This window comes from Prionailurus viverrinus, chromosome C2 (genome assembly GCF_022837055.1).
Source record: "Prionailurus viverrinus isolate Anna chromosome C2, UM_Priviv_1.0, whole genome shotgun sequence".
NCBI lineage: Eukaryota > Metazoa > Chordata > Mammalia > Carnivora > Felidae > Prionailurus > Prionailurus viverrinus.
In genome coordinates this window covers 64,013,084-64,033,714 of record NC_062569.1, presented here as the reverse complement: position 1 = coordinate 64,033,714, position 20,631 = coordinate 64,013,084, and the positions used below count along the sequence as shown (strand labels likewise).

The window sequence follows — 20,631 nt, the reverse complement described above, 5'->3', positions numbered from 1 at the left end:
GTTTTAATCATAAGTCTTGGCATAGGCAACGCATGACGATGCTGGGGACACTGGTTATTGTGCCTTTACACCATACACAATTGTAAATAAAATAAATGAATTAAATAAAACAGAGATGGGGAAGGACTGAGAGAAAATGCTGTCATAGGGGTGTGAAATTAGAGCTCTGTTATTTCAACAGGAAAAAAGAATAAGCTACGAGTTTACTATCTTTCATGGCTAAGAAACAGAATACTGCACAACGACCCAGAAGTAGAAAAGAAACAAGGCTGGATCACAGTTGGGGACTTGGAAGGCTGCATACATTACAAAGTTGGTAAGTGTCAAGACGTGGACTTGTTTACTCAATCAGAATCGTTCCATTTTTTTCCAGTCAGATATTGATGACGCATTTGTTACCAGTTTAAGATGTTGTTGGAACTTAAGGTATACTTGCATTATTTCCAAAAACATCAGATTGATCAAGTTCAAAGAGTACATTCAGAATAAAGTCCTGTGCTCCAGTTTAAACATTTATGTCCACTCCCTTCCAAATACTCATTAAAATAACAGTGAAGGAATAAAAATGCCATAAACCCATAAGGACACGGGACCAGAAGAAGAGAGACCAGCAAACAAGAGATATCAACAGAATCGAACAAGAACAGTTGAATGACGAGGACCTAACCTAGATGACCAGGAAATGCTGAAGTCTACATCTGCAGTGAGGAACAGCATCAACATCAATCCAACCACATAACAGAACCCAGGAAGGCCCAGGGTCTGAGGCCCCAGGTGTATCTGAGATAGAGGTGGAAGGAGGAACTGCAAATAGGATTGTTGGATGGGTGATGACCACAAGTCCTCCCCCACTGCAACAGAGGATGAGAAGTTGCCACAACCAATCTGAATTGTGGGAATACGGCATTGCCAGGAAAGACAGACAGATACGCACGCACGCACACAGATGCACCCCTTCTAGCCCTGTTTAGCTCCCAAAATGTTGGCGACCATACTTATATTCCCAAGCAAGAGTCTGAAAGATTTGTTTTTGGAGAAACTAAACAGCCGGAAAGAAAAGATGTTCAGGTACTAACATTTGAAGTGCCATGAAAAAGCTTGCTATCTAACCACCCACACATGAAGCCTGGCAGTGAGTAAGCCCACTACCTGATGTGGGGACATCCGCTAACAGGAAGGAAAATTAAACAGAAAGAAAGGGCGGTAGACAAACCAAAGATAATGAGGAGTGAAAAAAATTTTAAGGAAACTTTAATAACCTCGGGGAAATTAGAAAAACTCTTTCCAGAACAGAAGCATAAGGATCATTAAACAGAACCTTGGAGCAGGGTCAGGGGAGGTCATTCAGAGACCAAGAAAAAATCTTAGAGATTAAATATGCTGGTAGGGATAAAAAGTGTAAGAAATGTATCGGAAGATAAAGGTGAGAGGTCTCCTAGAAAGCAGGACATAAAGAACGGGCAAGAAAAGGTAAGAAAGTAAAAAGATCAATCCAAGTGCTTCATGAGTAACATGAGTTACCCAAGTAACATGAGTTTTAAGAAAAAGAAAAGAAATGGAAAGGGAGGAAAGTATCAAAAAAGAAATATAAGAAAATTTCTAGAATAAGGACTTGAAATCCCAAATTTAAAAGATTCACATAAGGGCACCTGGGTGGCTCAGTTGGTTAACCATCTGCCTTCAGCTCAGATCATGATCTCACAGTTTGTGAGTTCAAGCCCCACGTCAGGCTGTGTGCCGACAGCTCAGAGCCTGGAGCCTGATTCAGATTCTGTGTCTCCCTCTATCTCTGCCTCTCCCCTGCTCGAGCAACTCACTCTCTCTCTCGCGCTCTATCTCTCTCTCCCTCTCTCTCTCAAAATTAAATAAACATTAAAAAAAAAATTTTTAAAGGATTCACTGAGTCCCTGGTATAGTGAATGAAAAAAAAAGATTCACAGGAAGATATATTAACATGGCATTTTAGTACCCAGGAAATGAGGAGGTCCTTAAAGCTTCCAGATTATAATTAAAAAATAAATAGTTTAGGGGCGCCTGGGTGGCGCAGTCGGCTAAGCGTCCGACTTCAGCCAGGTCACGATCTCGCGGTCCGTGAGTTCGAGCCCCACGTCGGGCTCTGGGCTGATGGCTCAGAGCCTGGAGCCTGTTTCCGATTCTGTGTCTCCTTCTCTCTCTGCCCCTCCCCCATTCATGCTCTGTCTCTCTCTGTCCCAAAAATAAATAAACGTTGAAAAAAAAATTTTTTTTTAAATAAATGAATAGTTTATATATAATACGCACAGAATTGGGTGACTTGAGATTTAGCAGCAATACTAGAAGATGGAACAAAGCCTTCAACTAGTATTTTATAAACCATCTGTATTAAATAGGGTTCTCCAGAGAAACAGAACTAATAGGATACACACGTACACACACGTGTGTGTATATATATATATATATATATATAAAGAGGTATATAAATATAAACATATATACACAAGTATGTATGTGTGTATATGTGTGTGTGTATATATGTGTATATGTGTGTATATGTGTGTGTATATATATATATATATAGAGAGAGAGAGAGAGAGAGAGGTTTATTATAAGTAATTGCCTCACACAATTATGGAGGCTGAGAAGTCCCAAGATCTGTAGTCAGCAATCAGGAGACCCAGGAGAGCCAGTGTTTAAATCCCAATCTGAAGTCTGGAAAAGACCAGTTTCCCAACTCAATAGTCAGACAGGAGGTGTCCTGTCACTCAATCTTTTTATTCTATTGAGGTCTGTAATTGATTGGATGAGGCGCATCCATATTGGGAGAGCAGCCTGGTTTACTCAGTGTACCCACTCAGATGTTAACATGATTCAGAAAAACCCTCACAGACACACCCAGAACAATGTTTGGCCAAATATCCGGGTACTTTGTGGCCAGTCAGGTTGACACAGAACTTAACCACCATGCCATCAAACTGCGAGTCAATTTTGAAGACATCTTCAGATGTGCAGGTTCTCCAAACATTTATGTTCCATACCCTATTTCTCAGGAAACTACTGACCGATGCGTTCCACCAAAATAAAGGAATAAACCTAGGAATCCAGGTAAAAGGTGAAGAAAATACCCAGAATGAGGGGGAAAGAAATTTAGATGACAACTCTACAGAGGCCTAGAGAGAAGTCAGTCCAAGCAGCGTAGAACAAGGAGCATTGCAAAAGGGATGCCTCCAGGAAAAATCAAATGTGACTAATAGATTCCCTGCCATGTTTGTACCGAAGGCCTTTACAGTACCAGCAGAAAGTCTACGTGGTCAGAGATAGATACATAGACAATAAGGAAGTGGGAAAAAATGACGGAAAACCAAAAAGGAAATGTGGTTGTGGCATACTATTATGTGTTAGCTGTGAACAATAATAATCTCAACATGGGATCTTGATTTCACCAAAAATTTAAAATATAACTGTATCACTGGTGTGGGTGAGGAAGAAATGTGTGTGTTTGAGAGAGAGAAGTGCAGAGAGGAGACAGTTCTAATCAGCTAAATCCTTTCCATACTCTCAAGTCGATAGATAATATCTATAATGAAAAAAAAATCAGTAAAATTATAAACATGTTATTTAGAAATATGGAAATAAGTGGCTGAAGAAGTAGTTGCAAGTATATTAAAGACAGAATATGTAAACAGAAGGGAGAGCTCAGAGAGCAAGAATTAAGTTCGTTGCCCTGGGCTGTCCAGTTTCTTTAGGACACAAGTATTCTGTTCATCCAGGTATTCAATAAAGTCAATAACTGCCGAGAGTACTGTTAGCCTATTCAGGTTGCTACCGCAGAATACCGTGAACAATAAGAGTCTATTTCTCACAATTCTGGAGTCTGGGAAGTCCAAGAGCAAGGTGCTGGTAGACTCAGGGTCTGGTGAGGGCCTGCTTCCTCATTCATAGACAGCTGTCTTTTCGCCACAACCTCATGTAGTGTCTGGAGAGGGGGATCTTTCTAGGGCCTTTTTTACAAAGGCACTCATCACTTATTCCTAATTCCTAATAATTGGAATTCAAATTTGAATAATAAGCAAATGGCACACTTTGTGTCTCTACCCATTTGATAATTTTTCTACCATTTGACCATACCAGCTCTCAGCATCTTCCGTGTGGGTGACTATGAAAGCCAGGCAAGGGAACAGGAAGGCTATTATGCACATTCTTCTTACAATGAGTAATTCACATCTAGACCTAGTGATTAAAGAGAGTCCTAAGCCTTCAGATGAAGAGCTTTCAGTGTAAAGCCAAAGACCCCAAGCATCTGCAGACCGAGTACTTTAAAGAAAGTTCAGGGGCACCTGGGTGGCTCAGTTGGTTGAGTGTCCGACTTCAGCTCAGGTCATAATCTCGCAGTTCATGAGTTCGAGCCCCGCATCAGGCTCTGTGCTGACAGCTTGCTCAGAGCCTGGAGCCTGCTTCAGATTCTGTGTCTCCCCCTCTCTCTGCCCCTCCCATGCTTAGGCTCACTCGCTCGCTCTCTCTCTCTCAATAATAAATAAATGCTAAAAAAAAATTTTTTTAAAGAAAAAAATAAAGAAAGTTCAACCTGTATCTATGAGCAGATCTCACACCAAGAACATCACCCTCAATTATAATGTATATTCCCATATCGTGGCTTACGCAGTCAGTAATGCAAAAACCTGAATAAGTTGATATACTCTTTTAATTCATAGTTTTTCTATTACAGTTAAATATGAAAGGATTAAATTCCTAGTGATTGCCTTAAAGAATGCTGTGGAGATATATGCCTGGGCTCCGAAACCGTATCATAAGTTCATGGCATTTAAGGTAAGTGGGCATGTGATTATCTAAAGAAGGGATTTTTTTAGATTTTGGGTTCCTATCAGTTAACAAAGTGATCTGTCTCACACATTGACCAGTACCAATTTTTCTATATATAATAAACCCCTTTTAAAAGTATAGGAACTCTTATACAGATTTATTATTCCATAAGCAAAGACTAAGCACCAATCAATGCTATAAAGTTAGTCAAATTAAAATTAACTGGGAGGTGGGGGGATAGATGAAAGGGGAAAAAACTGGGGTGTGCCCTCCATCATTTCAGGTCTATAAATCATCATCTCCTAGGGACATTTAGTATGGGATGGTTACTGAGCAAAGCATTAGTTGTGATATTAGGCAATGAACTTCATTATTAAGCCACCTAACTAGGGTGCTCTCTGATATGTCATCTGAAAAAGGCAGACCAATGGCAGCACCAAATCTCAAGGATGAACCATGTCTCCAAATCTTCTCATCCTTATAAGCTTTTTGGGGTAAAATCCCTAAAACTCACCTAATGAGCATATATCCCCAATGTTACCGGACTTCTCTGAAATGAATACTGAATGTGGTTACATAAAAATGGCTTGGTTTCTCTGCATTCTGCTTTTTCGTTTTTGACCTTATCTGAGTCTGTACCCGCCATGGTTGGATCAATCTTCATGGCACTCAGCAAGGGTGTGATGAGGATATGCTAGTGTTGTGGACCCCAGCTCCTGAAAGCTGACCCCTCCCCCCAGATGCTGGAAGGACCAGTACTTGCTAGCACTCTGGTGTTTACAGAGCTGCAGAGTCTATCCACAGCCCACGTGAATTTATCTTCTGCTCCTTGTCTCTGTCTGCCTGTGTCTCTCACTTTCTTTATAGCACATTGGCCCTCACTTTTCCTCCCCATCCTTGTGACTGTTGTCTCCCGTTGACCCTTTGTGTACTCTTTCTTGCCATTTATGCCATGTAAAGGCAGAAGCTGCCTTGGAAACATTAGGAGGCGCCCTTTGGGGCGGAATCACCCCACTCCTGTCCTGTTCCGTTAGTGCAAGGGGCTCGTTTGCGAGGTGCTCAGGAAGGCAGGTACATCAAAGGAAATAGGCTACCCTCCACTTTCATGGAGAGAAATTTTTGGAATGTATTAAGTTAGTAATAACACTTAAGGGATAACTCCTAACTAAGCCAGAGCAATGCTGCTGTCCTGCCAAAATCTCTGTCCGTGAATGCTTTTTAGTCAAAGTTCCCATTCCCAGTCAGGTTGGGAAGTTACTGCTGTCGGTTTACCAGCCAAAATGCCACCTGTGGCACCCAGCCCGTAAGGAGGCCAGTGCAAAGACAAGGACTGGAGCAGGGAGGACTGGAGCTGGCAGGAGATGAGGCCAGGGCCTCCCCTAGTCAGAGACTCCTTTAGCAAAAGATGAAGAAAGGGCGCTCTGTTTGGGTGGCGATGGCCATATAGCTAAGGCACTTGTAGTTTCACAAAGTCTCTCCCAGATATCAAGACCCAATAAAGGTCGGCTGTGCAGGAATAATGGCAAAAGAAAACAGAGGAATGCTTGACAGCTTGTTGGGGCTTGGGCTCTGGATTCAAACACATGGGACCTTGATAAACTTGGCTGGAGCTCTCTTTTTTCCTTCCTAGTTAAGCCCAACTAGCCAACGTAAGTCATGAGTCTTATGATGTTCCAGCCTCCCCTGCCTTCTCTATTGCCCAAGTCTAAGTCTCAGATGTCAACAGTAAGTTTAAAGAAGGTGCCAGTCTGATGCTCACTCACTCACTGAGGGAAAACCAGAAACAGAGCATGCCCGTTAATCTTCAACAGACTAGGCACAGAGCTGCCCAGCTGTCTACCCCAGGCTATCTCTGAAAGGGTAACGGCCATGCCTGGGCCCGGCTGTTCCATGGGGAGAAAAGGAGTCAGAGAGAAGTGACTGTACCTTCCCCAGAGGGAAAAGGCCAGAAATAAACAGGAAGAAACAGCAGCACCCAGATGCCAAGTTTTAAAGTATAATGACACTATCAGAACTGACAACGGTAAACCACTTCTCTGCCCTAGAGGACAAGGGGTAGAGAAGGGGGCACAAAAGGATGCTAGACCCTTCCTCCTAGAGCCAGAATATGAATAGACCTGAAGCTGAAAGAGAGATCTCCGGGACTTCCAGTGGAAGAAAATCAGTTATTAACTTCCACCAGGCTGTGGCTAAAAGAAAAAATTTTCAGATAACCTCTTTGAACGATGTGGACACTCATGGGGTGCTTTTTAAAGTCTTTTGCAGATCTCCAGCACAAGCCACTGCTTGTTGATCTCACGGTAGAAGAAGGTCAAAGATTAAAGGTTATTTTTGGTTCACACACTGGTTTCCATGTAATTGATGTTGATTCAGGAAACTCTTATGATATCTACATCCCATCTCATGTAAGTTCCTGGGAGCCCGCTGTCCAGGTTCTGTGTACAACAACGTGCATGCGGAAAGAGATTTGCTCCTGCAAATTTTTAGCAGAAGTCCTGCTAATTTTTACTAATCGGTTAAGCAGATGGACTTTTAGCCTCCACTAAATATACAATGCTTTTAATACACAAAACATGTGAATTTAATTTTTATGACTGCTTGAAACTGAGTAACACATAACAGCAATTCTTTGCCATGTATTAGACATGTCGTCTCATTGGACTTTAGATGAAAATGCATATGATATTTTTCCTTCAGGGGCATAAATTGTGTTTTTGAAGCAAAAGTGTAGTAGATGAGTTCCTATGTTCAGTTTTTGAAGGGAGATGGGCTCATTTTACATGGGAAGTCAGTGGCCCCTTTGTGCTGTCTTTGTTGCTCTCTTCAACTTGAGGGGAGCGTCGTATAGAGGAATCAGACACTGGAGTGCATCCCCGGCATTAGCATGTACTCATTGTGCAGTAATGGGCACATTAGACAGTCCCTCCAAGCCTTGACTTGCGTATCTGTAAAACGGGGATTAAAGGACCTATTCCAGAGGGTTATCGTCAGCATTAAATGAGGCAATACCTCTAAGGTACTTGCTGTAAGCCCCTGCAAATTGTAGTGTTAATATTGCAATACTGACACATTGCCCCAAACCTGACTTTTAAACAGAAATGCCGCACATGGTTCCACTTATTAGGATTGGTGCGGTGCAAGTTGTGTTTCCTGTACGTAATCCCAAGGCTAACGTACTGTAGACGCTGTCAGGAAAGTCTGAGGCCTGATCTGTTGCTGATTGGTATTTTGAGAGTTTAAAGACTTTACTGCAAAGAAGCACAACAATTGAAAACAGTTGTTTCAGTGCCTAACGCGCACACGCTGCCTCACACAGCACTCATTGCTGTGTCAGAGCTTTTCACACAGGTATGTGCAAACGCACACAGGACTCACGGCTCATGTTCTCAGTGAGGTGACTGGGGCCTCACTGTGAGCATCCTTGATCCTCTCATCTACCCAGCCAGGCAACTACTGGACCACCATGACATCTCGGCTCGGGGAAATTTTTTTTCTAAACAAGCCATTAATTTGCATTATGTAGGCACCCAGAAAAATATTCTGTGTTGTACGCTCATAGCCTATTTGTAGGCGTCTGTTTGGGTCCCACCCTTTGACCCCATTTAGGCTGTTCCCATTAGATTCAGTTGATTTTCATTCCCCTCATCTTTTTTAGAAGTAGATGGAAAACACCTGAGTTTTAATGTCCATGAAGCAGGAGCTCAAATCCCAATTCTACCACCAAATATCAGTGCAACTACGATCAATTTACATAACCCCTCTGACATGCAGGTGCCTCATCCAAAAGGATATCTACCACGGGGAGCTGTCCTAAGGACTAGGAATTATGCATGTAAAGAGCCCAGTGCTTGGCACATAGTAGGTGTTCCACAGTTGTAGTCGTTTGTTTTAGGAACAAGTGAATTGGATTCTCAACCTAGTGCCTAAGTTTGTATTTGTATGCTGGGGTATCTGACAGATCAGTGGTTAAATTAAGCAAAGCAGGGCAAAATGCCAGTCTCTAGAATGAAAATGGGGGTGGGGGAGGGATCCTTTTGTACAATTCTTAGAGATTAATAGTCAAGGTGCTGTCTTATTTTTTAAAAAGAATAATACCTGGCCTTTCTTTGTCTCCTAGATTCAGGGCAATATCACTCCTCATGCCATTGTCATCTTGCCTAAAACAGATGGAATGGAAATGCTTGTTTGCTATGAGGATGAGGGGGTGTATGTAAACACCTATGGCCGGATAACTAAGGATGTGGTGCTCCAATGGGGAGAAATGCCCACGTCTGTGGGTAGGTTAACCATTCCTTATCTCCTTCAGCAGTTACACCCCCCAAATGAAACGAAAGTCAAGAAATGTGAAACAACCATTTGATCCCACAAAAAAAAAAAAAAGTCTGTGAATAACACTTGTAAGACTTGCTTTGTCTGTTTATCTCAAGTCGTTTGTCATTTTTGTGGTTAAGATGTGAACAGATGCTGTGAGTTATTGCCCATCTAATGTTTTTAATGCAGTTTTGGAAATTCCTTTTGACAGCCTACATTCATTCCAATCAGATAATGGGCTGGGGCGAGAAAGCTATTGAGATCCGGTCAGTGGAAACAGGACATTTGGATGGAGTATTTATGCATAAGCGAGCTCAAAGGTTAAAGTTTCTATGTGAAAGAAATGATAAGGTAAATCCGTTTCAACATTTGCATTAGTGTTTGCATTTTAAGAGACCACCAGGTACCTGTGAAACCTTCATTTTCCTTTATACTGATTTGAATCACATCTGTGTTAAACAATCAATATTATCTTCAAATGGCATTATTTGGTTTGACTCACGTGAACCCTCAAAATATAGTATTCACATATTAAAAAAGACATTAAAACTTCCAAAAATTTCTTGTAAACCCGTAGTAACTTTTGTGGCCCACAGGCCTTGCGATGACTCAGCAGACATCCCAAATTCTCCCAAGCACTTGGGAGGCTTGGCCCATCGTTAATCATTCACACAGGGTCAGCTTCACACTCCACTTTTAGACTTGTCACAAAGTCGCCATGGGAACCTAACCCATCACATTATATCCACTTTTAAATGTAAAACATTGGACATATAGAAATATAAACTTTCAAAAATTGTCACCCATTCCTTAACAAATGCACCATCACAAACTCAACTAGTGCCATGTCCTGTGTCATTCCAGCCATGTTTCTTCCAAAGTGTCATAGGGGGACTGTTTTGCAGTGAAATTGGTGGGGTCCGTCTGGCATGATCAGTGGCCTCAGAAGGGTATTCTTCAGCAACACTGCTTCTCCTTTGCCCTCCGTGTAGACCAACCCAGAGTGTTTAGTGTTAGTAGCTAAGCTGTGCTCATTTGTGAATTCATCCTTTGTGACTATGGCCAACTTAGAAATGCTGTCCCCCAAACAGCAGGAATAAACACTTGTAGTAAAGAATGTGATGGGTTGAACAGATGTACATCTCTTGGTCTGACCTGGTGTGGTCTGGATAGACAGTAGCTGTGGGTGGCACAGATGGTTCCAGGGCCTTACCAGAGTATGCCAGGAAGCAGACCTGACCCCTGGCAAAACTCCAGCCCAATCCAGTCTCTAGGGATCATAAGACTAGGAGTGATCTGGGCGTAGACCACCACGCTCCAGTTCATAGAAGACCCACCCCAGCAAGCCGATTTCAAGCCATGCCCATGCCCTCAGGAGCCGGCTGGGACCACACCAGTATCTGGGGCCCAAGGTTTAGAGCCGAGGGTGCACACAACCTAGAGAGAACAGCAGCCTTTCTTTCCCCCATTGTGTTTCCATGGGTCCTCTGTACTTCCACATTTTGATTCATTGACCCTAACAGTAGCTGTACTTACATACGTAGCTTTAGCTGAATGCCAAGCATTTCCACAGAACTTTGTAAGAAGTCGTTGTTGGGAGAGACAACATTCTTCTGAAGGAGTTGTGGAAATGAGGTAGCAGAGACTTTACACTAGTGACAAAAGTAAATGCCTTGGACCAAAGTTTGGCGTTGGCTGATTGAAGGGCTAGGCCACAGCCCGGAATAGTATTTAGCTCGGGCAGTGGTTCACTGACATTCAAGCAAGCAATAACCCAAATTTTGCTCACTTCTCTTAGTTGTTTGATAAAATGATTTCACAGACCCAGACCTAATGGACTGTGGTTCTATTAATGCCATTATCTCCTTTGGCCTAGGATATGCCTGCACCAGCTGACAAGCCAAGAATTAACTTTTGGCATACCAAATGAATAAGCATTAAACACCTTATCCTATCTGATGACATAATTTTTTTCGTAACTTTAAAAATTGAGAACTGAGGTTGTATAGTAGTCAGTAGACCCCAAAATCCCCCCCCCCCCCACTGACTTTGGGAATTTGAAAAGATTCTCTTCAGTCCCAAAGTCTGCCCTCTTGTCAGTATGGGAGAAAGCCTCTATGGCTTTCCAGAAATTAACAAAAGACCTGTTGTGTCCCAGGCCAGAAGTCTAGCACATTCCCTGGCACGAAACTCCCTTTTAAAACATAAGCATCCTAGGGGATGTTGCAAATCAATATATAGCCCCTCCCATGTTCCCGAAGGCCATTACCACAATAAGTAATAGTAACAATCATAGTAATAAAGTCAGGAGTGTTTACAGAGGATGCACTGTATTAAAAGGCACTTTATAAACACCAGCCATTGAGTCTTAAGAGCTGACACATGGCAAGGATAGAACATGTGAGAAAAAATGGATGGACGGTTGAAGAAAAGAGGAAAAGAAACCATGCAGTTGAACTAACTTCTTTTTAATTTCAAACAGGTATTTTTTGCATCCGTGCGATCTGGAGGAAGTAGCCAAGTGTTTTTCATGACCCTCAACAGAAATTCCATGATGAACTGGTAACAGAAGAGCACTTGGCACTTATCTTCATGGCGTTATTTCTAATTAAAAAGAACATAACTCATGTGGACTTATGCCAGTCTAGAGGCAGAATCAGAAGGCTTGGTTGAACATCCCGCTTTCCCCTTTTCCTCTCTCTCCGCCCGTCCCAGTACAGCCCACAGTCCATCTTTCAGTGTTGCAGCCTGGTTGAGAAGGAGAGAAAAAGGTGGCAGGAATTTCCAGGAGATCCCCAAGAATGCTGCGTTGTCTGTGGACAGAGATGGACCATGGTGCCCTTCGGAGTTAGGGATAAAAACAAATATTGTGTGCTCTTATGATTCAGCTGTGTTATGGTGGATTTTGAGTTTTGTTTTGTTTTGTTTTGTTACCTTTTTTCTTTACCCCCTTACTTTGTAAGAATGGGGAGAGAATGCATACCGAGAAAACGAGTCTGTTTTTTAATTCCTTCTGCCTGCTAGCTTTAAGTATACGAGATGTTGTAAAATTTCCAATTTCAAATGGTGAGAGACAGCACAATAAATGTACCTTATCTCCTTACACTGAAGGCCATAATTGCATAGTGGGGTAATTTTAGAACTCTTTTGCCTTCACCAACCCAAAAGGTTGCTTTTTGATAGCAACTGGCTAATGAATTTTTAAGAGAAGAAAAATACTAGTTTTCTCCTCTTTGGGGAAATAGATTTTAAATGGCTAAACTACTAGCCTTAGACTAATAAAATCAACTACCATTTTTGTGAGTCTGACAGGCCCTGTTTTTATATGGCCCTGTACAGAATGGAATGTGTGGAACGGGATAGTAGTGCCATTGAGTCGAGTTGGCTCTAACGATTGAGGGACTCCGTAACACAACTTTCCCTCAGCTATTATGCAACAGATCAGGGCAAAAGATGGGATGACTGTTGGGGTCAGACAAAAAGAGCTTCTGGGAAACAAGCTAAAAAAATGTATATATATATATATATATATATGTATATACACACACATATATATATACATATATATATACACATTCTTTTTTTTTAATGCATAAAGCCTCCAGCTAAGAGGTCACTTGCTTTGGGCTTCATTAGGAGGGAGACTTTGTCGAGTTCTTTCTGGGAATTGGGGAGTGAATAACATCCAAGCCCTGGTCATTCCCAGCTTTCTCCTGAGGGTGCCACTTTCTGAAAATGAAAACTATGACTGAAAAAAAATAATAACAATAAATGTTTCTGAGCTGCCTGTGTTCTCTCTGGGTTGGTGAGAGAAGGGACAAGACTACCAAGTCTGCCTGAGACACAGCGGGCACCATTGGTTCAGAGTTGATAGAACTTAAAAACAAGGCTTTGGCCAAATTTCTGAGACCCTAATCATTTTACCTTCCTCCAAATTACCCAACATACGGTAAACAACATTTGTGCAGAGATATGTATGTATTTAGTTCAGGTTGACTTGTGTCCTTATAAACTCTTACTCGGATGATTTGAACTTTTACGTGACTGTCTGGGGTTTTTTTTTTTCCAAAGCTACAAGCATGGCCGCCTGTGGTATCGAGGTGTTGCAAAACGATCTGTGTTGCGCTTCCTGTTTTAACCTACCTCGTTTTGTTTGTTTTGTTTCACTGTTCATCACAGCAGTGTTATCTCCAGGAGACATATAGAGAGCTCAACTGGCAATCTCAGGTGTATTTAATATTTTTTTAAACAAAACAGTAGTTGACCAAATTGTTCTTCTGGAAAAATTAAAAAAAAAAAATCCAACAACAAAAACAAATGTGGCTTATTTCTGAAGAAAACAATTAATGTAAACAGATTTTCTTTTTAAAGTCTGTGATCCTACTGATTTTGCCTAAATACATTAGCAGCTGATGTACTATTAATGAGAACGAAATACACGTTAGGAAAATGGAGCCATCTCAATCTGGTGGTTTAGGCAAACAGGGTAAGGGCATGGGGAATTATTCCAGTTTCTGAAGTAAATGATTCTTCCCCTCCTGTAAAGGTGGTTATCATTTGCATTTATTCTAAACAGGTAACACACAAGAATGGAATTGAGGATTATCTTCAGGTGATCACCAAGATGTCCTCACCATGGTCCCTTTAGCTCTCAAAAGCAATGAAATCCCCCCTGTTCTCATTTTTACTGCTGTGGTTCTGCTGCTGAACAATCTATCTTCACAAATTCCATGCAACAAATTCAGCAATAACTTTGTGGATTGAATTTAACAACTACTGTAATTGGATGCCAACGTGGACAAAATATATTGATTTGGGTCTCACCCCCAAATGCGATTGCCACCAGCTCTTTATATTGCTGCTGTGGTATTTTGAACCAGAAGCTTCTTTAAATTATGTTGCAAACTGATCTTTGTTTTTGTGTTATGTTTTGTTTTTATTTCTAAGTGATGAGTTTGAAACACACAGCTTTAAATGATTTTTTTATTGTGGGATTTTGGGTACAGTTAAGAAATAAAAGGGAATCATTGTGTTTAAACATAAGGTAGTTTGTGAATGTATTTTTTAAAGTCTAGAGTCATTGAAACAAAAACTCATAAAACAATATTAATGCAGTCTTGTTTACAGTATGTACAGTGACATAACATAGAACATGAGCTTTTTCTGGTGCCAACAACAATAAAACACAGACGTTAAACATCAAGCCATGCCTTCTATATTTTTGTACAAATATTTTACACTGAGTACAAGGCAAAACTAAATTTAAAAGGTCCCCTACCAAAGCTGTGTTGCTTAACAGATACCTAAATCACTCCTGGAAGCTTTTATCTTCAAGAATATATTTTCTTCCATCAGGACAGGCCATAGCCCTGACCCGTGGAGACCCAGTGTGCCATACGGAGTATTTCAGACTATTGTTCTCATGGCTCATAACAATCCTCAGCTTTCTGGTTTGTTTTCTTCCCCCTGCCCCGCCCCCGCCTCCTTTTTTGCCCCATTTTTCCCCCTTTTTTCTTTTTTTTTGGGGGGGGGGTGGATTGTGCTTTTCATTCATGTTAATTCCATTTTAATAAAAATTTCTTTACTTTTGAAACCAGTTAGTTTCCGTTTTTAGTTTTAGTTCTTCCCATAGGGGATTTTGTCAGTAGAATTGGCTCATTTTATTTTTATTTTACAAAGAGAAACTGAGCCTTCCCCCCAAAGTAAGTTTCACTAGATCTTTTTGGTTCTTGTTGCTCTAAATTGATAATCATGCATAAATCCACTGAGCCTGCCCGTGTCATAGTCTTGACCCAGGTTCTAGCAGGTGGCCATCATTCTAGGGTGCCAGTCCGGGGAACCGTAGTATGGATTCCTGCTTCCAGTGGGTGGTAGAAACAGATGACCACTAGGATCTCAGTTCAAATGGTGAGAGTCCTCCCAAGGCCAATTGCACTCCGACCACTGCCAGTGCACACAAGATAAATGAAGACAACTTGCACCAAGTTCCACATAAAATTTATGGTTTTGTTTATATACACCTCATGATTTTTCTTGAAGACTTTTAAACGATGCTTCAAGACCCAGAGCTGCCTCGCCAGTATAGATGATGGCACAGATGAAATCCCACAAGGCCACTTGGACAGGAATTCCATTTTTCTTAACACAATGGCATCGCTTTCTAAGGTACACTTCTTACATACTTGGCATCCAGCACATGTTTTTCCAAAGCATCTTCGTTCCTGGTTGTCAAGACCTACTAACAGTTTTCTGTCTGCTCTGTGACTCATCGGTAATTGGTGTCTCTGGTCCATGTGCGGTAGATTAGAAAGAGATGCGAGATTCAGGTCAGAGCCCTTTTGGTTTTGTCCGTTGCCAGACAAAGAAGTGCCTGAAGCCTGACCTCCCATTCCATGAAGTTAAAAAAATTTTTTTTTTCTCTACTATTATGTGTACCAGTTCCCGTCACTGTATTCTTGAAATGTGAAAGAGCTCTTTGTGTTACTAGTGTGTGCTGTCTTTGAAAGTCCGCTTGAACAGGCATCACTTGCATTTGTGCTGATTGCTTTAAGATGGAAGATGTGCCACATTATTTTTAGGAAAGAAAATAAAACTCTTTAACCCAATGGAGGAGAACAGAATATCCACAATACACTGATAACAATCCTGAATCATCTTACCAAGCCCCTGATATTCCAAAATCCTTTTCTGAAAGTATGTTCTGGCCATCTCAACAGTTTCTGTGAATTATTAATTACCTTTTAATTCATGCCTCACAAATTTCAATCTCACCAAATCAAACAAAGCACAACAAACCAATCTATAACTGGCTTCTCCCTTGAAACTACGTAGTTACAACATAAAACCCAAAAGTCTAAATGTGATTTCACTTACCAGCCAATATTTCTCAAATGCCACTACATTTTGGCTCTGATCAGCATAGGGGCATCAGAAATCCAAAGGTGTGCTGTGCTTTCATGGGTCTCAAAACGGTATAAACTGAGCTCTTTTCAGAAGCCTCAGCAAAGAAGAAAATCCCTTGAGAACTTTCAGGTTCAAAACTGACCATTTGTACATTTCTACTAAGCATTTTCTAGTGTTGTTTGATTTTCATGCCATCTCATTCTTGTGGGAATTTTTTCCACAGACGACTAGAATATTTTTTAAAAATTGCAGTGTTAAACAGTATGAGACCATAACTCTCTGCTGTGAACTTTATCCTTCCAGGCCTGCCATTTCAGGAAGTGCCCGAATGCACCAAAACTAGAATCCCCATAAAAGCATTTTTTGAAACAAAAATCCCTGGATATGTTTTTGAGATATTTTAAATCTGGATCAAAATCTTAGACTCTGTGTCCGTGAGGCCAAACATTTGGATGAAGACTGAAAACACACACACACACACACACACACAGTTAAAAATAGAAATGTTCTAAAGATTACAGATTTGGGGCTTTGTGTAGATACCTTCAAACTAACTCACCTTGCATGACAGGGTTTGGTTTCGATGGTTTGTGTTTATCATCACCGCGTTGCATTGTGCTATTGAGGCAGAGCAAAGGCTCGTGGAGAGGTGAGTCTTCACCTGCCAGCAATGGTTCGTTATTTACATGACAACTATCCATGCCCCAGCTGCCCCTTCCTCTCAGTCTCTTCCCCTGGGGTTAGTGTTAAGGAATAGTAATATTGTATTATGCTTTGTTTTAAAACCTTAGTTATGACCCTGAATCAGAATTTCAAGTGTTAGGTGACAGCAAGAAATCACAGCAGGGGGAAAAAAAATGACAGCTTGGATGAACTTTAAAATTGGATGTTGTGAAACTATTTTGGGGCGTTGTAGCTGTCTTATTTACAATGTCACCATAACCATAGAGATGCCAGATTTACAGGATTGGGAAGGGAGACTATCATTTTGCTACGCCTACAAATGTCTACATGGTTTAAATCTCCGGTTTTCTAAAGTGTTTTAAATTGTCAAAAATATGCTGAAACTGGGTAAGTCTCACCTGTGTTAGGGTAAAAAAGAGTATTCTTGGTGTATTTTCTAGTCTGAACCTTTGGGTTACTTTCCAATATTTCTTTTCCTACATACAAAAAGCCTTCAGTTTGTTGTCTCTAGTTGTTCTGAGCAGTATTTAGAAATGATCTGGTAGATTCTAAGCCAGGGTTTTCCCATAGAGTCAATGCCATGCCTTGGAATATATTATATGATCACTGTCAAAATGTGAGTAATAAAACATTAATAGTAGTAGGATGCCTGCTTGTCCCTCATTGCCCCTTCCAGACTGTGACCCATCCCTCGTAAGCACCCGGTGCTTTGAAGCTCTTGCCATCAACCTACAGAGTCCCTATTTACCTTCCTTCACTCCCTCTCATTGCTTAAGTATTTTCAGGTTTGGCTCACCATCACTGTCTCCAACTTTTGGAGATTCAATATCCACTTAGACAATCCTATAAATACCCTGGTTTCTCTGCTTCCTGGTCTTGTGTCGTGAAACACATGACCACTCTACCGCCTCCTTAATTCATAGCAGGCAGCTCCTCGTATTTGCTCTGGGTCAGTCCCCTCCAACCTCACCAAAGGTCACTGCCCACAGAACTCCCTCCCTTTCCTGCATCGCCATTTTCCCCCAACCTATTGGAGGATTTCACTACATTCATGCTGCTACCTCTTGTCTTATAAAACACCTTGGCCCCCTTAACCCTGTCGAACCACCGTCTTATTTATCTGCTCCCCGTCACAGAAAAACTCCTCAGAGGGAATTATATAAACTTACTATCTTCAGTCTTCTTGTCCTTTGGTCTCTTGAACCAAATTAAATCAGGCTCTCGTCCCCACGGTAGTAGCTATTGCTAAGAAAAATGTAGCTCCATGCTGTCAACTGCAAAGGTTAGGTCTCTGGCTTCATGCTTTTGACTTCTCTGCAGTCTTTAACACAGTTAATAACAACTTCTTTCCTGAAATACTTTCTCAGCTCTGGAATATCCCTCATGTTCTCTCATGCCTCTGGCCACTGCTTCTTGGTCTCCTTTGCCAAGTCCTTGGAGTGCCCAGCACTGATCTGTTTCCGGTGTTGGGGCTCTAGACACCATCAGTGCACTGAAACACCCACATTTCCAACTCCAGCCCTCACCTCCTTCCTGAATGCCAGAGGTCTATGTCTAACTTGCTACTTGATATCTTCATCTGGGTCTGTAGTTGCCATCTCCAACTCAACATGTCCAAAACTCACCTCATGTGCACCCCACCCACTAATCTGCTCCCCGTACAGTATGTTCTGTGTCAGTAAACAACTCCATTCTTCCAGACTGGAAAATTGTATAGTTGCCCTTAAATTTTCTCCTTCACATACCACATACAATCCATTGGGGGGAGGGGAATATATAGTTTTTCCTAGCTTCAGAATGTATCCACAATCCATGGATATAGGAGTCCATGCCACATCTTGCCTGGGATGACATAAAACATGTACAGGTGCTGCCACTTTTCTGCTCATGTCTGTAATGTCTTTCCACCTCCCTCAAAGTGGCAGTGTCCTTCCAATAGCGCTAAAGCCCCTAATAAATCTGACACACCCTTTGCCCCATCTCCAACCACTGCTACCACTTCTCTGACCTCACCTATTTCCCTAGTTCATTTACTCCACCACCCTGCCCTTGCTTTATCCAGAACACCCTCAGAGCGTGCTCTTGTCTCAGGATCTTTGTCCTGGCTGCTGCTTCTGTCTGGAAACTTCTTCCCCCACACCTCTGCGTGATTTGCCCCTCCTTTCCTTTAGGTCCCTGCACAAATACTCCTTTACTGTCAGAGACCTATGTAATCTCTAATCGCCCACTCATTTTCGGCCCTATTGCTTTTCACAGCACTTATCAGCATCTGCCTTGTTCATTGGCCTATCTCCAGTGCTTTGAAGAATAGCTAGCTGACAAACAGTACACATATTTATTGGATGAATTAATGAGTGAATGAAAGTAAACAATAACAGAGTTTGGGAATCAAAAAAGGTTATAGAACTATATGGTCATTTTCATTTCAATATCAGAACAAAAAGCTATATCCAAAGCTTATATCATAAAAAGATCGGTTTGCTTTCATGTCGAAAATAGAAAACCCCATGGATTTTCTTTCCTGGAAGGCTATTGTAGATGGAAACCACTATGATCCTGGCTGTACTGTCTTTTTCCATTACTCATCTTAACAGACCAAGTCGCAGGGCTGGAGGAGAGACTGTTGTATAAAACCTGAAGAAAAGCAGCATTTCAAAACCTTTACGTTTATACACATAACGATCCGTTTTCAACTCTTGGTATTGCAGAGTTATTGGAAGTGGGAAGAGGATTCTGCATTTTGTTTTCTGGTCTAAATGTTTAAAAATGACATTTTTTTTTTCTAAAACAAGAAATAAACAACAGGAAAAGTATCTCCTGCCCAAGGCAGCTTCAAGAAAACCTAATGACATTTGGCTCTTATCATTTGTCCAAGTGATAATTCTGAAGCTTGCCTGGGCAGGCTCTAACATCTGTATATATTCAGCGCCACTGAATGTTGTTGCATGAAGTTTCATTTAGGAAATTGAAACATGCCTTCTGATGAATTTATTGTTTCACTCAATCTTGTAAAGGGCACACTTGTAGTTTCGATTTGTTCAATTATGTATTTTCCTGCTCACTTAATAAAAGAAACATATTTAAAAATAAAGGAAGAAGATAATGAAACGACATAATATGAAGCAATATAACAATGAAATAATTATTTGTTCTTTTATTATTTTCTGTGTCTTTTCACAAACCTGTCAAGCTGAAAGATAATGTGTAATTCATGCTAAATAGCCAGGGTCAAGGTCTTAATCAACCTTTTCCAGGACCAGCGCCATTTTGGGATTCCATGGTGCTTAGTTGCAGATTCCTGAAGTTCTTTACAAAAGAGACAAGGCACTGGTTCTGGGTACGGGTGGAGAATGTGAAACAGATGCTAAGGTTTCTTAGGTGTTATTTCAAAATGAGCTTTCCACAATTCATGTGAAAAATCATTTTAGGGTTTGGTTTTCTTTAAAATGGAGTATCACCAGCTTGACTATGTTTTTATATTTCCATAAGCAATTAATTCCACGTTCTGTGACAACAATGTGATGGATGGTCACCTCTCCCCCTAGAATGGTCATGTTGGTTTCCAGAGTTCAAAGTGAATTTACCAGAGGATTTCATGGAAACACAGTTTAGCAGCATTATGGTCTGATCAGAGTTTTCAGCCCTACACCTAGTGCTCCGTGATCTCTGTGATCAGGTTATCTTGTGTTACTAAGCTCAAAAATAGATGGCAGTGGGAAGATGAAAGAATTTAGAACGAGAAGCCATCCCTGGAGCAGAAAGAATCAGCATAGCCTTCAGATTAACCTGAGACTTCCCCCCATCTCATCCTTCCTCCTTAGGAAAAAAGAAAAACAGAGCATGCCAAAGTTACCATCAGTGCAAGACAAAATGATCAGAAAGGACAACATAGTGAGTTTTCCATAAAGCTCATTCAAAGACACTCTTATCTGGAGA

General features: G+C 41.2%; 1 protein-coding gene across 3 annotated transcripts in view; it reads left to right on the top strand.

Moving 5' to 3' along the window:
* The window catches only part of TNIK (TRAF2 and NCK interacting kinase), a 392,919-nt gene extending 379,500 nt beyond the window's left edge, over positions 1-13,419 (top strand). For 2 of the 3 annotated variants that reach the window (XM_047874617.1, XM_047874619.1), the window contains 6 exons: positions 182-316; positions 4,703-4,803; positions 7,053-7,202; positions 8,915-9,074; positions 9,320-9,459; positions 11,591-13,419. In XM_047874617.1, the coding sequence (XP_047730573.1) occupies positions 182-316; positions 4,703-4,803; positions 7,053-7,202; positions 8,915-9,074; positions 9,320-9,459; positions 11,591-11,674 (770 nt within the window). In that variant the 3' untranslated portion in view covers positions 11,675-13,419. The remainder of the gene's footprint in view (positions 1-181; positions 317-4,702; positions 4,804-7,052; positions 7,203-8,914; positions 9,075-9,319; positions 9,460-11,590) is intronic. The other variant, XM_047874618.1, reaches the window with a different exon arrangement.
* Positions 13,420-20,631: the final 7,212 nt, after the last annotated feature.